The sequence below is a fragment of the Emydura macquarii genome, unplaced genomic scaffold (assembly GCF_026122565.2).
Source record: "Emydura macquarii macquarii isolate MOO-44397 ecotype Brisbane River unplaced genomic scaffold, CSIRO-AGI_Emac_v2 contig_1477, whole genome shotgun sequence".
NCBI lineage: Eukaryota > Metazoa > Chordata > Testudines > Chelidae > Emydura > Emydura macquarii.
In genome coordinates this window covers 8,589,429-8,604,441 of record NW_027131614.1, presented here as the reverse complement: position 1 = coordinate 8,604,441, position 15,013 = coordinate 8,589,429, and the positions used below count along the sequence as shown (strand labels likewise).

The window sequence follows — 15,013 nt, the reverse complement described above, 5'->3', positions numbered from 1 at the left end:
CTTGGTAGTTAGCCAATAGCTATCTCCCAAAAAAGTAAGCATTCTGATAATACAAGGTGACTTATTCTAGCCTCAAAGCACACAGAGATCCCTTTCTTACTTGAAAGAACACCAATAATATTCCTAGATTGTGTGCATCTCAAAAGCATTTGTATTCGTGCTAACATATCATTTGAAATATTGTTCTGTTGAGAGAGTATCTTTGACAGTATTTAGCAAAAACGTCTCATCACAAATATTGGTCAAGAACATGTAATGGGAAGAGAGCCTATGGCAGCATAACATTAGAGACATTGCAATGTTGTGTGTTTACAGAGTTGAAAAAGTTTAGTATGTTATTAAACAACAGTCAAGATCCCCATCAATGTTTTCACATCAGATAATTTTGGATGCTTCCAAATGCTGAATTATAGATCTAAATGCTCTATGAGACCTTGAGAAACACTGTCAGTTTGTAACACTCTCCAGTGGACTTTCAGTCCATAAAGCAGATAATGGATTTTACACAGACAAAAGTTATTCAGTGGCAGATACGATCTTGATTTAAAATTGTTCCTGCTGTATAAATGAAAAGAGTAGCCATAGCCTTCAGAAAAAAGGTACCTTAAGCTCCATATTAAGTTCCACCTTTTGTAAAAATCTTTACAACATATGTAGAAGAAGTACGTCTCATGATAAACTACATGGTTCCCATTTTGGGATGCTTCTAGTCTAACGTGATACAACAATAATGGCAAAGTAATGCTTGGTTTACACTTAAAATGTTGGTTAACACAGTTACAGTGCTCAGAGGTGTGAAAAATCCACACCCCCTGATGCCACAGCTATGCTGACCTAAACCTCAGTGTAGATGCAATTAGGTCAACAGAAGAATGCTTCCATTGACTTACCTACCGTTGCTTGGGGAGGTGGTGTTCCTACAGCAATAGAAAAATCCTTCCTTTGTTGTAGGTTGTGTCTATACTATGGGATTAAACTGGCATAGATACAGCACTGTAGCTATGCTCCTATACTCCGAGTTGTGTAGACATGGCCTAAAAGCAATTTACAGCACTGGAAAATGGAAATGCTGACTAAATTTCAGAACTTTTTAATCCTAAACCCCAGAAGTATTATTGAAGTTTGAGAACAAATATTTTTGAAAATAACTGTATTAATCATATTCTTAATGTGATGTCCTAACAGAATATGGTTGCATTAAAAGAAATAACACTGTTTAAGTGGGATGTTACTAGTACTAATATAACAATCCTGTTTTCACTGTATTAGCTAACAAAAAATAAATCACTTAATTGAGAAATTAATCAAGGGCCTGCCAACTTTTTCACATATTTACTACTGGTTCTTATTTTACATCCTTCTAAAAGACAACAATGATCAAATCAATCTCCTATACCCATAGAAGAATAAACTATCTTAAAACATTTCCATTTTAAGTTCTTAACAGTTAAAGGATTTAAAATGAAGTTTATTTTAATGAATGCACAAAAACATATTTATATACTACAGAATTAGGACCATCTTGCATACATTCACATCATCTGAATACTATAAGTCCCAAGTCAATAACTATGTAGTAAAACAATACTAACCCATTTTAAAAAATTAATAAAGATCATGCTTTGCTTGCAGCTATTCAGTCGATGTGGAAAACCAGGTTATAGCTGATGAGATGGAAAGAGCAATCACCATAGCAACAATCTACCACTTAACAATGAAGGGGGAAGGGCAGATAATCCTTTGCTACTTGCCCATGTAAACAATTTAGTTCAAAATCCTCAAGTGTAACTATGTTTGTTTAATACTCTTTCACCTGAAGAAGATATTTAATGAAAAATGCACATGGTACTCCTAATGCTAACAGGACATATGTTGATTTTATCCACAATGGAACCCATTTCATGGCAACAGATCCAGTATTTAAGAGAAAAAAGTTTTAATTTTCATTAAACACACCCCTTTGTATTGCTGAACAGTTGAACTTTCACAGGAAAGTTAGTCTTACTTAGGGTTCATTTACATGTAAAATGCTGCAGCGGTGCAACTGCAGTGAAGACTCTACATACCCCAACGGGAGGGGTTCTCCCATTGGCGTAGGTAATCCACCTCCCCAAGAGGTGGTAGCGAGATTGACAGGAGAATTTTCCCATCAACCTAGCGCTGTCTACACTGAGAATGGGTCAGTTTAACTGCGTCACTCAGGGGTGTGGATTTTTCACACCCCTGAGCAATATAATTATACCATCCTAATTTCCTAGTTTAGACCAGGTCTGAGAGAGAGAGAAAAGATTGCTCTGGTTAGGTACTAAAAAGCACTGCTGGTCTAATAAACAATGGAAAGCGTATTAATTTTCAAGTCTCTAATATATGTATTCATTGCTATTGAAAACTGTATGCTTAAGAAGTTCCAGCAGATGTTACACAGCTTTTGTTGTGCATAAAATTATTTTAAAATCTTTTGTTTTACAGAAATATAGATTCCCTTTTTTTTTCTAATGACAGATATGTATACGTCCTCACAACAGTAACTGTCTGACATTACCCTGATTAATTTAAAAAGATCTGCTTAGGAAACTGATTTTCTCTAGACTTTTGCAAGTAAGTTTGCATCCTAAATATTTACTGGTTTTATACTAGATTTTTGCCCCTTTAGTAACATCTTAGAAACTTCAAACTTAGATTTAAAAAATGGAGTTCATCTTTCTTTGTTCTGTAAGTGCTGTTCAGTTCATCAGCTTGCTGACATCATCACATTCGTGTATTGCTCAGAAGCCTATTGCACTTGTCGCCATTCACTCTTTCAGTGACTGATCCAAGGTACTTTGAAGTCAATGGGAATACTCCTACTGCCTTCAGTGGGTTGATGGCTGCTCAGCACTTCTGAATAATCAGGCCACATATTTAAGTGCCTAATTTTTGGCACTCATGTTTGAAAATTTTGGCCTAAATAACTTGGCAAATATCAAAACACAAAATGGCAGAGATGGGGATGGCCCCAGATACCCTGACTTAGTTCTGTGCCTTAACAAAAAAAACAACATCCTTCCTCAGTTCCTATCTTGTAGTCACTTACCTCTTACCATTCAAATATATGAGTTCAATTCTGCCCTCTGCAACTTTCAATGAAGAGATGAGAATTATAATCATACTCCTATGGTCAGAACTGGGACGCAAAGTTACAGAACAATTTCCCTCCTTTCATCTCATACATGTTCCTGACACACTGCCACCCCCAAGATATTTCCCTTATAATGCCCTCCTCCAGCAATTCCTCTGACACTGCATCAAAATGCCTTATCCCAATTTTATTTTGCAGTAATATCCATCAGCTAGAAATTTCTCTTTGCTACCCCCAATAAATGTTCAGATCAAATCCCCTGCACCAGCAACAAAACACCTAAATCAATTCCTATAGCAGAATGACCTCCATCACAGCCCCAATTTATTTTTTTATTCCAAACAAACACCAGGAGAACAGATTCCTCTTCTTCCACCTTCACGGGTAGGTGGGAAGGCCATTGCTTGATCTCTTGGAGGAGAAGGGATGGAGGAGAGAAGGGAAAGGAGGAATGGGACTTCTTACTGCGATACACTCTTCTTTGAGAACAGCTTTCCCTGCAAATATTTCAGATAGCTATTCATATTGTCCGACAACCCTTCCTTATAACCCACTGTTGGGGAAAAAACTAAGGGGCTGGCCTCATGGTACTAACTACTCCAAGGAGGCACTCGTCAGTTATTTACACAAGTAAGATGATGGTCATTTCTACAAACACCAGCAATATTTTTTCCTGCCATACTTTCCTTACCCAAAACACCAAAAAGAGGAAAAAAAATCAAATAAATTAAAAGAAAACACAAAGGACCAAATTCTATTCTCATTTATACTGTTTAAATTTGAAATAATTCCACTGTCCTTAGTAGGTTAACTAAAGATTTATATCTGTGAAAAGAGAACAGAATTTGGCTTTTGTTTTGCATATGGAATATGCAATGGAATAACTTTTATGACATTTAAATGTTCAACCTCAACTCTCAGACAATATCCCTTTAAAATTACTATGACAGACTATGACAATGTGCAATGCATACAACAGGATATTCCAGTTTAAAAGGATTTAGTTTTCAGGTCTAGTCACCTATGATAAAGCACACAAATTGGCACTTGGGTACCTAAAATGGGTATTTTGGGGCCTAAATACACTACATATCAGGCAACAAGGTCAGAAAATTGTGTTCCAGATGTTTAAAAGTGCATATGCCCATTATACAAGACTGAGTCTTCCACAGAATCTCAAATGATGAGATAAATGATACAAATTGATTTTCTCTGTTGGATCTCATTCAATAACTTGAATAACTTGTGCAAAGAGAAAATATAATTGACATAACAGTTCTGGAAAACTAAAAGCAGAAAATCCTAATATACTTTAACTATTTTCACAGATGCTAGAAGGAAAATCATTAAAATTTGATTATTTTAAGAATATGAAAGCTAACATGAACATGATATATATGTAGTACTTTTTATTGCTGGAGATGCAGTATTCGCAATTGAGAAAAAGTGGCTTTAACATAAGCCATGACAGAGCAATTTTTTATGCGTTTGCCTGATATACAAATAATGAATAAACTGCTAAGTACATACTATGCTTTAACCTATTAGTATGTAATATGGTACAAAAGATAAATTATAGATGGTTTTAATGTCACTATTCATTAATCAAGCAGAACTTGAAGTCAGAGGTAGCAAGCAACATTTACAATGCACAAGTACTGTATGTAGTCTGTATGCACAAGTACTGTATGTAGCCAGTGAAAATACAGCTTCTATTGTGGCAAAATCAGGTGCTTCAGTCTTGGCAGAAAAATATCTTATGATTAGTAAGTGCCCACTTTTTTTGCTGGGCTGGGATCATGCATCTGCTTGTAACTGCACAGTTCTAACTCTCTCTCTTTCTAGCAGAGGAGAAGGCTTTTTAAATGTTTAAAAATAAGTAGAAAATGTATATTTTTTAATAGTAAAAGGAAACTTTCAGCCCAGATTCTTCCTTTTATTTATTATGAAATGATTATTACAAAGAAAGCAGAGTAGAAAGAATAGCCTAGAAAAAAATCAGGTCAAACACATCAACTCATAAACCAAAAATTGGTAGTCACAAGTATTTTTTTTTCTAAGAACATTTCAGTATAAAACTATAGCTATTATGTCCTTAAAATACATTGGTGTCTAAAGATAGGAGTTCTATATCTGTCTTGACTGCTGCCTAATTGGAAATCTGCTAAAAAGTAATCCAAGATGAAACCTGACACATATGATGAAAATCTTCTAATTTAAGTAACTCAGGGAAACACAAGGATTCTGTGAGATAGAAAATGATAAGAACTAAATAATTAGTTCATTGTGAGGATGAAAGGGATTATTACTCACTAAGTATACACATGTACAAAAGCCTGAGAATCCAATGCATTTAAGCTTCAGGATAACCATAATTTTCACAAAAACTAATCGCACTGCCAAACTGCATTCATTAATCCATTACTTTATGAAACATTTATCAATAGTAAAAAATCTGATTAACAGAATCACTCACGTTTAAAGTTCAAGTACTGTACTCTTACATTAGATTGCCAGTTTCTGACAGTACCTAGCTTTCCCACTTATTGATATTTTATATACAGTTAGAAACAACCTTGATAAAATGTTTATATAATTCAACAATTACAGTAAAAGGATCTTTTAAAATGTAACCATCCTTTCATCTGCAACAATTTTGATACACAAGACAATGGACTGGACACTAAAGAAAGATACACGCATGACATTAATGCAAATTGTTTGTGATTTTAAGTTGGATATACAATGCACTATGATTGCAAAACAGATAGCATGTTCACATGATTTTTCCATTTAAAGAGAGCTATATTCAAACAGACAAGATGCTGAAACGTGTAAATGTCCTTTTTAAAAAAAAGAAGTAGGATTTTGTTGTTCCTAATTGTAGAAAGAAATAGTCTTGTTCGAAACAAATCTATAATATGGATGCATGCTTACTATATAATGTTAACATCACACTTATATGTGAACTTAATTTTTAACAAAGAAATTCTCACGTAAGACTAAATATTTGGAAACCATTATATAAGAATTCCATTTTATATACCGGGTTTTCTTTTTAAAACTTTGCTTCAATATAGTCAGTTAAATTTTATCTCAGAGAATCTCCCCCAACCCTTTCAGTCTGGAAGAGGTGATTTAGGGAAGATTGTATTTGTAAGGTTTAGCTAACTAACTAGAATTAATTAAATTGATAGCTGATCTCTCTCTAAATCAAGATTGTACACTAAGGCCCTGATCTTCTAATTGTTGCCACATGGGCAGAAACCTGCAGCAGTGCAGAGCTCCTTTTGCTCTGTGTGGACATAAGAGTCCACCTATGTGGAACTGCAAGCAGGCTCGAGGCCTAAAATTAAACAATTGACCCCTGCTTTCATTCCTCTCTTCTCTGTGTTTTCTACTATCCTCATCTCCTTTTTAGATGGCACAGATTTTCTCTCATCATCACTTTTTCCACCAATATTTTTATTTAACCTGTTATCCATTATCATAATTTCTATTTGTCTATCTTTTAACTTTTTTCTGTACATTTTTTCCATACACTTTCCAGGTTGTAGTGGATTCTCCATCACTGAAAGTCTTTAAATCAAAACTGGATGTCTTTTTAAAGGATAAAATCTAGCTCAACCAGCAGTTATGCACTCAGTGCAGGAATTATTGGGTGATATTCTATGGCCTGTATTATGCAGGAGGTCAGACTGATGATAATAATGGTCCTTACTGACTTTCGAATCTACAGATCTGTTAAACTAAGGGTTTTTGTGTGTGTTTCTTTAATGGTCATCCACCACATGCAAATTAAAGATTATCTGACATCCCTAGAAGGTGATAAACTTGGTGTCCTGGCCAATATTCCCACCTTAAAAATATTTCTAACATTCAGGGCTGTTTGAATTATTGCAGAATAAATAACAACTCTGCCCACATGCTTTCACAACCACCACCAGTACCTAACTCATTACTGGAAAGGTGCTTTAGCATATCCCTTTAGTGTGAAAGGAGCTAGACATAAAACCAAACCACCCCAAGGGTCAGAGATATTATGCACTTTGCAGTAACTTGTACAATCTTGACTCTATATTGTGAGCCTTCTACAGACTGTACAATGAGCTGACTGAGGTGAGCACCCTTGGTACCAGCTGGATTCAGAGGTTAGAAAGTACCCCTTTCATGTGTATTCTCAACACCAGGTTACTGAATGACAAAGTCCCTGAAGCATAGACACCTTTGTTTCCAGGTCAGTGAACTGAGGAAAATAAATCTTTCAGCTGAACCTGCCGGAGTTTTATTCGGAGCCTTGCAAGGGTCTGATGAAGAGGTATGACACCATGAAAATTAACAGCTTTAGGAAAAGGCAAACAGTGCTCTATTGGTGAGTCCGGACTTTGGATCACATAAACTGGCTCTGGATCAGATTTTGGCTCCTTTGTGTTTGTTCTTTCTGTGCTGCTCATGTGGGGAACAGGGAGTAAAATCTTCCCCCAAGTGCCCTGGCAGGGCTTGTATTCGTAACAACTGTCTGCAGTACAGAAACACAGGAATCTCCTGTGCCTGGTCATTAGTTGATAGTTCACTTTCTTATGGACCTCGGGAAGGGATAATAGAGGCTAAGAATGCCATTCTGGGCTTTAACTTTGAAATTAATTTGTTCTGGTTTCTCAGGTCTAGGAACGACCTAAAGTTATTGGCTGTAAAGTCCTTTCCCTCATAAATGTGGACTTTGGAGTTTCAGGCTTCTCTTTGTCTGCTTCATTCTACCGGTTTTATACATGATACATTAAATAAACGTTTACAAGATCTGGGGTTCTTACACAGTGACCTGGGTCATCCTGGCAGGAATTCAAGCACACTCTAATCATCTGCTGACAGGGAATTTGGCTTCTCTCCTGGATGTCGACCTCAAGTTGTTATACTGGGGCTTCTCATCGTAGTTTAGTCCTCTGGAAAATATTTGAAATCCTATGGACAAGGGTAAGTGAATGGGTGAATGAAAGAGTACATGGATATAGGAGCAGGAGGAAGAAGAGGGATATATTCATGGGATATGGAAGAAAAAAGTGGGGTACTGAAAGGGCTAGAGGAATTTTTTTGAGAGGGAAGAAAGTACATAACATAGGGGAGGAGGGTAAAGAGCACAATGGGCCTGATTTCCATCATAGTGCATAGCCATTTACACCTGATGAAAGTGAATGCAAAGTAGGTATAATACACTACCAAGTCAGAATTCTCTGCTTATCAATTTTTCACCTATTTTGCACAGATGTAAATGATAACACAAGGTGCAAGGCAGCGCAGAATCAGACCCAGTGAAGGGAAAGAAAAATGTGAGGAGGTAGGATGTCAAAGGAAAAAGCAAAAGCAACAAATGAAAGGACACATCATTATCTACTACAGGAAAGAAAGGAGAAACAAGTGGAATGAAGCCAGAGATAGAAAAAGATCACACAAAAAGCAAGATACACAGAGAGTGAAAGGTGAACAAATGAGAGGGGAAGGGATTCTATTCACTACTCTAAACTTTGGTTTCGTCTAATGCATAGTTAACTTCAAAGACTAATGAACACTTTGGATAAAGGTATATTTCATTAAAAGATTCATCACCTCTGTTCCTTCAATTGCATGTTAGAACTCACAATAAACAGGCTATGAAATCTCCCAAGAGGTCCCCCTGCATAATCCAGGATTACCAGACTTGCCACTCCTGATTTTTTAACATACAGAAAACTTAAGTAGAGAACCTTTCAGACCTCCTTTAAACAGCATAAAGAACACACTCACAATTTTAAAAAAATTCTTTGCAGGCCACCTTTAAATTTCAGGCCACATGGCCTTAGATTGTGTGGCACTACAGGGATTTTATGTCCTGACTAGGATGCTTAGTCATCAGTCTAGTAGCTGTTGGGTAACATTTCCAAACTGGGCTGAAATTCCTAACCCTGTGCACTTAGCTCTACACATGATTGTGCTCCAAAAGCTTAATTTAAATACAAAACCTAATATTAAAATTACATTAAGGATATTTTAATGTGTATAATATTTTTTTAAAAATCAAAACATTAGGGTCTGATCATGTTCCTATAAAAATCAAGGGCAATTTTGCCATTGATTTCAATGGACATAAAATCATACCCTGATGGTGAGATAAGGACCAGATAGGAGTTGCTTTTAGAGTATCATGGATATGTATTATGAATAACTATTCAGCACAGTGTATTAGCCAAGTGACATCCATCAGCACTGAAATACATACTTTTAATTCATATTAATCATATTTAATATCTTCCCACTCTGTTTTCTGTAAAACACTGAAAAGAAAAAGAAATTTCTTTAGTGAACTCTGAAATGACCAGCAATCTTTGGTAGAATACTTGTGCATTTGTTTTAAAAGAGACATTAAAATTAGATTTTAACACTAGAATTGTCCTCAATAAAGTTTTGCTTGAGGCATTCAGACCTGAAGTTTTCTAGGATCCACAGCTCATTCATAACTTCTGGGATTAAGTTAAAAAAATGCAGATGAATAAAATTTGAGCAGTCATCAACACAGCAGATGATAAACATAAATCTGTGTGCAACATAGAGAGCTGATGATAGCACAGAAAAGATGGGCTACAGTTTCAGCTGTTAGTGGACTATATTCTTGTCAAATGCTGATAAACTCAACTCAGGCATTGCCTTATTTAGTCAGACTTCTCTGCTGACACACAGCACAGTAACAAGTGCATATGCTGTTTCCAGTCTGGACAGGCTCTTGCTCCTCCTTTTAGTAATACTATGACAAATATTAAGTTGCTTAAAATTTTTATTTAGGTTTATTGAAATAGTATATTTTAAAAAAACAAGCCAATAAGGCTACCAGTTATTTATCTGCCCTACTAACAACTGTCGGAGTGTGCCTATGTTAAGAAAGAAAACTAATCATAAAAAAATTAGCTATTTTTATAAAGGGGATTTTTGCCTTCTCTCTTTCAGATTAAAAAATGTATTTGAAGTAATGAGAAAACATTTAAATAAATACGTATGTAGCACCTGTAAATTATGTTTTTGTTTTTTAAACTTTGGACAAAAGTTAGCAATTTAGTTCTCTAAACAGTGATGTAATACATCATTTATCTGTTTGCATTCCTTCAGAATATTTCTAAACCAGTCAGAACAGTTCCTTTCTTTGATGTTCTGTGACATAATCTTGAAAGATTATGTTTTCTATATAATGAACCACCTTGTCAGTTCTCACTTTGCTAATCTAATAATGCACCCAATGGACTCATCCCACTTCATGATTTAATAGCATACTGCTGTAGTAAGGCTCCATGTTTGTAAAGCTTTATTATTTTTATCAAATACATGCCAGTGCATTTACTAACATATTATGAAGTATAAATAATTAAAAGTAAACTGTACTTGTAAAGGTAAATTAGCAAAGTATATATTGTGATGCAGTATCTCTAAAGTTTTGTGGTCATATTTCTCTTACTTGCTAATTGGTAAAATTCTGTCATCCACACTAGGTCTCCCAGTCATTAGCAAGAATTAGCAAGATTCTGCTGTATTGTATTTCACAGCTGCTGCCAAATGCAGAACTCTTAAGAAAAGAAAGATCTGTTGAACATCACATATTTAGGCTCCTTTGGAACTACTATGATATATTCTGTTATTTGTTTAATATGTCATATTACAAATTAACACATCATGAATGAGGATACATCTATTGAATACAAGTTGGTTTTCAAACATGAAGGACTTGCCCCCAAGTACCAAATATATTATGGCTGCAAAATTGCTATGTAGTAGATGTTTGGTTAAAAAGAGTTAAACTGTGAGTTGGCATTGTTAAAAGAGAGCCATGGAGAATTCACTGTCACATATTTTTCCCTTTCAGTTCACTCTCTGTCTTGTCTACGCTTACTTAGTGAAGACGCTACCTATACCAATGGGAGAAGCCCTCCTGTCGACATAGCACTATCTACACCAGGGGTTAGGTTGGTATAACTACATCACTCAGAAGGGTGGATTTTCCACATAGTTATAATAGCATAATATTGCAGTGTAGACCGGGCTTCTACCTCTCTATCTTGGTGGATTACTTGTAAAGACACTTAATTTGTTCACTCCAGATGCATACTGAGGTGTGCATACTGCCGTCTGTTTGCTTCCCAATTAATTTTTTTGTCCTGCATCCATTGTATAACTGTGCCCCACTCCTTCCATGGCAATGCTGTAGTTCCCAACGCAAACAGTACCATGGTAACAAGGCAGGTTCACATAGCATATGAGCCCCTGAGGATCATGCTGGGATGGAATACAGAATTGCTTTTTGGAAGTACCTTTGTGGAGGGCTCGGAGACATTTTGCTTGTTATATGCAATAATTTAAACAGTTTATTTTGGCAAAGCATATTGACATCAGGAGAAAAAGAAGGTGATAGCCCCATCTGCTGTGGAAACACAGTTTTTCATTACTGGCCCCCTACTTCTCATGGCTAACACCTTCCAATGAAAAAAAAGTTTGACCCACAATGGGCTTTTGTGACCAAGTAAAATCAACTATTGCTCATTGACTGTTTATCTGTTGGCTCATGGATGCAGAATTCAAGCAAGTCAGTAGCAGAGTACCTGTCTGGCTTAATCTGATGCGATTATATGAGTTTTAGGTCTTAACAACAGTAATGTTTGACTCAGTGTTTGTGTTCCCTGTACAGTTCTGAAACATGGGCCTGATTCATCTCTTTCTCAACAGTAAGGAGCAAGAGTAACTCCACTGACATCAATAGAGTTATGCCATTGTCAATCTCATGTGTGACAAGAATCAGGCATATAGTCTAATCACAATTCTTTCCCATCCACACTGCAAGATCAAACTGGGCTTTAAGTTAACTAGATGGACTACTAGGTTCCTAGATAACCAATGGAATTCTCATAAGGGCAGGAAATATCAGTGGCTTTCAAGCATGACAGAAATTTTTGTGCTTAGAAAAAATAAATTAAATGTGACTTGTGTATCAAATGCTGCCATTAATGGGGGGGGGGGGGGGGGCATTCAGTCCAACATTTACCTATACAGGTATTATAGGGGCCCTCATCATTGTAGCATGGCAGTGACTCACAATTATTAAACAGATTTTATCCTCAGAATAGTGTTGTGAGACAGGGAAGGACTATCTCCCTTTTACAGATGGGGAGTCAAGACACCACATAAAGTGACCTGCCCAAGGTCACACAGGATGTTTGGAGCAATAATCGTTGGGGGCACAGAACTCCTCCAGCCAGGGGCTGGGGAAAGTGAGTTCCTCCCGGGGCCACAGGGGTGGGGAAGGAGGAGGGAGAGTGAGCCTGGGGAGGGGGGCACAGAATATGCCCCTCCAAAAAGAGTCGCAGTTAAATTCCTGCACATGCCCCTGCTTCCTTTCAATAACAAACAAGAAGTGGCCCAAGATTTGCAAAAAAATATTGGCAAAAATGGCTTTCTGGTTTTGTGTAAAATGGATAAATTTGTGTGACTTTCTTAATCTCCTTTTATAAGTTTCTCTCATTCAAGTCAGACCCAGAATTTATGAGGTTCATTGGAAAGGATGAAAAGTTGACACTTAAGACAGACAGCTGAGAATCTGAGGAAGTTTTCTCCCATGAACAGCTAAACTGTCTCTACTTAATTAATTGTTATTATCCATCTGAGACCAACAAATGTCTTGTTTTAGCCTTTTTAAATCCCCGCTTCCCCAAAGTATGTAAATTATTGAAATACTTTTCCCTGGGTGAAATCCTGACACCATTGAAAGCAATGGGAGTTTTGCTACTGACATGCATGGGACCAGGATTTCACTGCGTGAGTTCATGCTGAATAGATTCAAAGTAGGCAGGTTTAGGTCAGCCTTTAATCCTGCTGAAAAACATGGATAAATGGAGTATAATGCAGTTTCCTCTGTGGATGGGGTGCTCCTTCTGGTGGAGATCTTAAAAACTGAAGTACTGGACACTAATATGTGAGGCACTTCTAAGTGTAGGCAAGTAGTACAAGGGGCCTACCATTAATCAAACATTATCCCCGCCCACCTCTTACCAGAAGTCCTGCCCTATCCACCCCATCCGGTCACCTGACTTCTGGCTTTAAACGACTTCCGGCTTTAAACGACTTTAAAAAGTGTTTAAAATAGAAGGAAAAAAAATCTGTAAAAAAAAAAATCTGACTCATCATCCCCACCCCACTGAATTCCAAGGAGCCAACCTTTGTTTCCACCAGGGACTAGAGTTATCAGGGAATTAGGTCTGCTGGGCCTCACTCACAGTAAGGGAGGTGGCTGAATGCTATTCGATAGTTTAAATATTATCTTGGGAGTTGTAGAACGTGATTGGACCGTTTAAAAAATAAAGCCTCAGGAATTGGTGGATCATTTTTTCTCCTAGTAATTCAAAGTCATGACAGTTTTAAAATACTATATTAACCACCACCAAAATAAAAAAATCTAAGCCTTCACCATACCTTTCATATTTTAAAAAAAGCATTGTTGTAATAACAATCAATGTTATTTGTAGAGTGTGTACTATGGTTGTGGTACATTCATTTTATTCTAAAAATGTTTTAAGGTTTCAACATATTTAGTCTTGAGCTAAGTTAAGCAGTGGGTTTCTTGAAAAGTATTATGGTGTGTTTAAAACTGCCTGGAGGATTTTAGTCTGAGCACTGGGTGGGGCTAGAGATAAGTGTGGAGGTTTTTTTAAAAGTATTTTGATGGCGTGTTTTAATTTTTTTTTTTTAAAGTCTGATCACATGGTGATATCTTTTAATTGTTGGTGAGAACAGGGTTTATTTTTTGAAAAAGCATTTTGTGTGTTTAAAGCTGACTCTGGGGATTTTTTTCATTTTGTACAAAAGCTCTTGATAAATACGTTGAAAAATATTTCAGTTTTCCAGAGGGTGGCTCTGAAGCTGCATAGCTAGTCATGAAAAGGGGCACCTGACCGTTAAAGTGTAATCAAAAAGGGGGACGTCATTTGAGGGATAGATGGATGACTGCCAAAAAGTTATGGGCCAAGGTCATTGTAAAAAATTTTGAAAAGGCTAAAGCGGTGATGAGGAGAAAAAAACAAAAAGAGACAAACAAAAACAAATCTCCTAGTGGAGATTCTCAAACTGGCGTGTCTGAGAATGGGGAGGTGGAAACCAATTTGCGGGGTGGTGGTGACTCTGATTCAGAAAGCTCTCCAAGCAGGTCCCTCCTGATGGTCTGCTCCTGATGGTCTGCTCCTGATGACCCCTTGGAGTCTGACATAGAAGACGGCCCCATACAGGAACCCCCAAATAACCCCAGCCCCAATGTGTATATGGCGTGGGTGAGAAGCTGGCAAAGGGAGTTACCTAGATTTAGGGGTTTGGTGTATTGTGAGGAATTTCATTTTGTCAATCTTGAGCGAATCAATTTAGCTGAGCAGGTCATTGAAGCTGTGCACCGGGGGATACAGTCAGTTCTTGATGATGTTAATGTCAGGCTAGACCTGGACGATTACGTTCAGTTATGTTTAGAGGGTCGTAATTTAAACAATCCTTTGTTTTCGGTCAGAAGAAATAGGGACGACCTGTCTGCTGAGGATTTCTTAAATCAGGCCTCTAAACTGTTGCAGAGTAATAGACAGGTGCACATCGATGGGACGTTATGCCTCGTTGTGACGGTGTGAAAAACATGGGCGGGGCGGCTGTAGGCTTTTAAATTCTATCCTCAACAGTCAAATCGTCCATAAAAGGATACAGTGTTTAGTGGACCTGGCTTACATTGGTACCAAAAATCTGTGTTCTGCAGGCAGGCTCTTGGCCATCATGTCCGACTGCAAACATACAGATGCAGAATTGTTAGACGGAGCAAGAAAGTTGCATGAAAAACTGGGTTGGTCAGACCAAAAAAAA

At 37.0% G+C, this 15,013-nt stretch overlaps 1 protein-coding gene across 5 annotated transcripts in view; it reads right to left on the bottom strand.

Moving 5' to 3' along the window:
* Positions 1 to 15,013, bottom strand: part of JPH1 (junctophilin 1) — a 100,241-nt gene that overhangs the window by 48,569 nt on the left and 36,659 nt on the right. Inside the window, exon 3 of one of the 5 annotated variants that reach the window (XM_067553602.1) lies at positions 7,397 to 8,077. The exons of the other annotated variants lie outside the window; for them this stretch is intronic. Coding sequence (XP_067409703.1) covers positions 8,041 to 8,077 — 37 coding nt within the window. The 3' untranslated portion in view covers positions 7,397 to 8,040. Of the gene's footprint in view, positions 1 to 7,396; positions 8,078 to 15,013 lie in introns of those variants that run through there. 5 annotated transcript variants of the gene reach the window in all.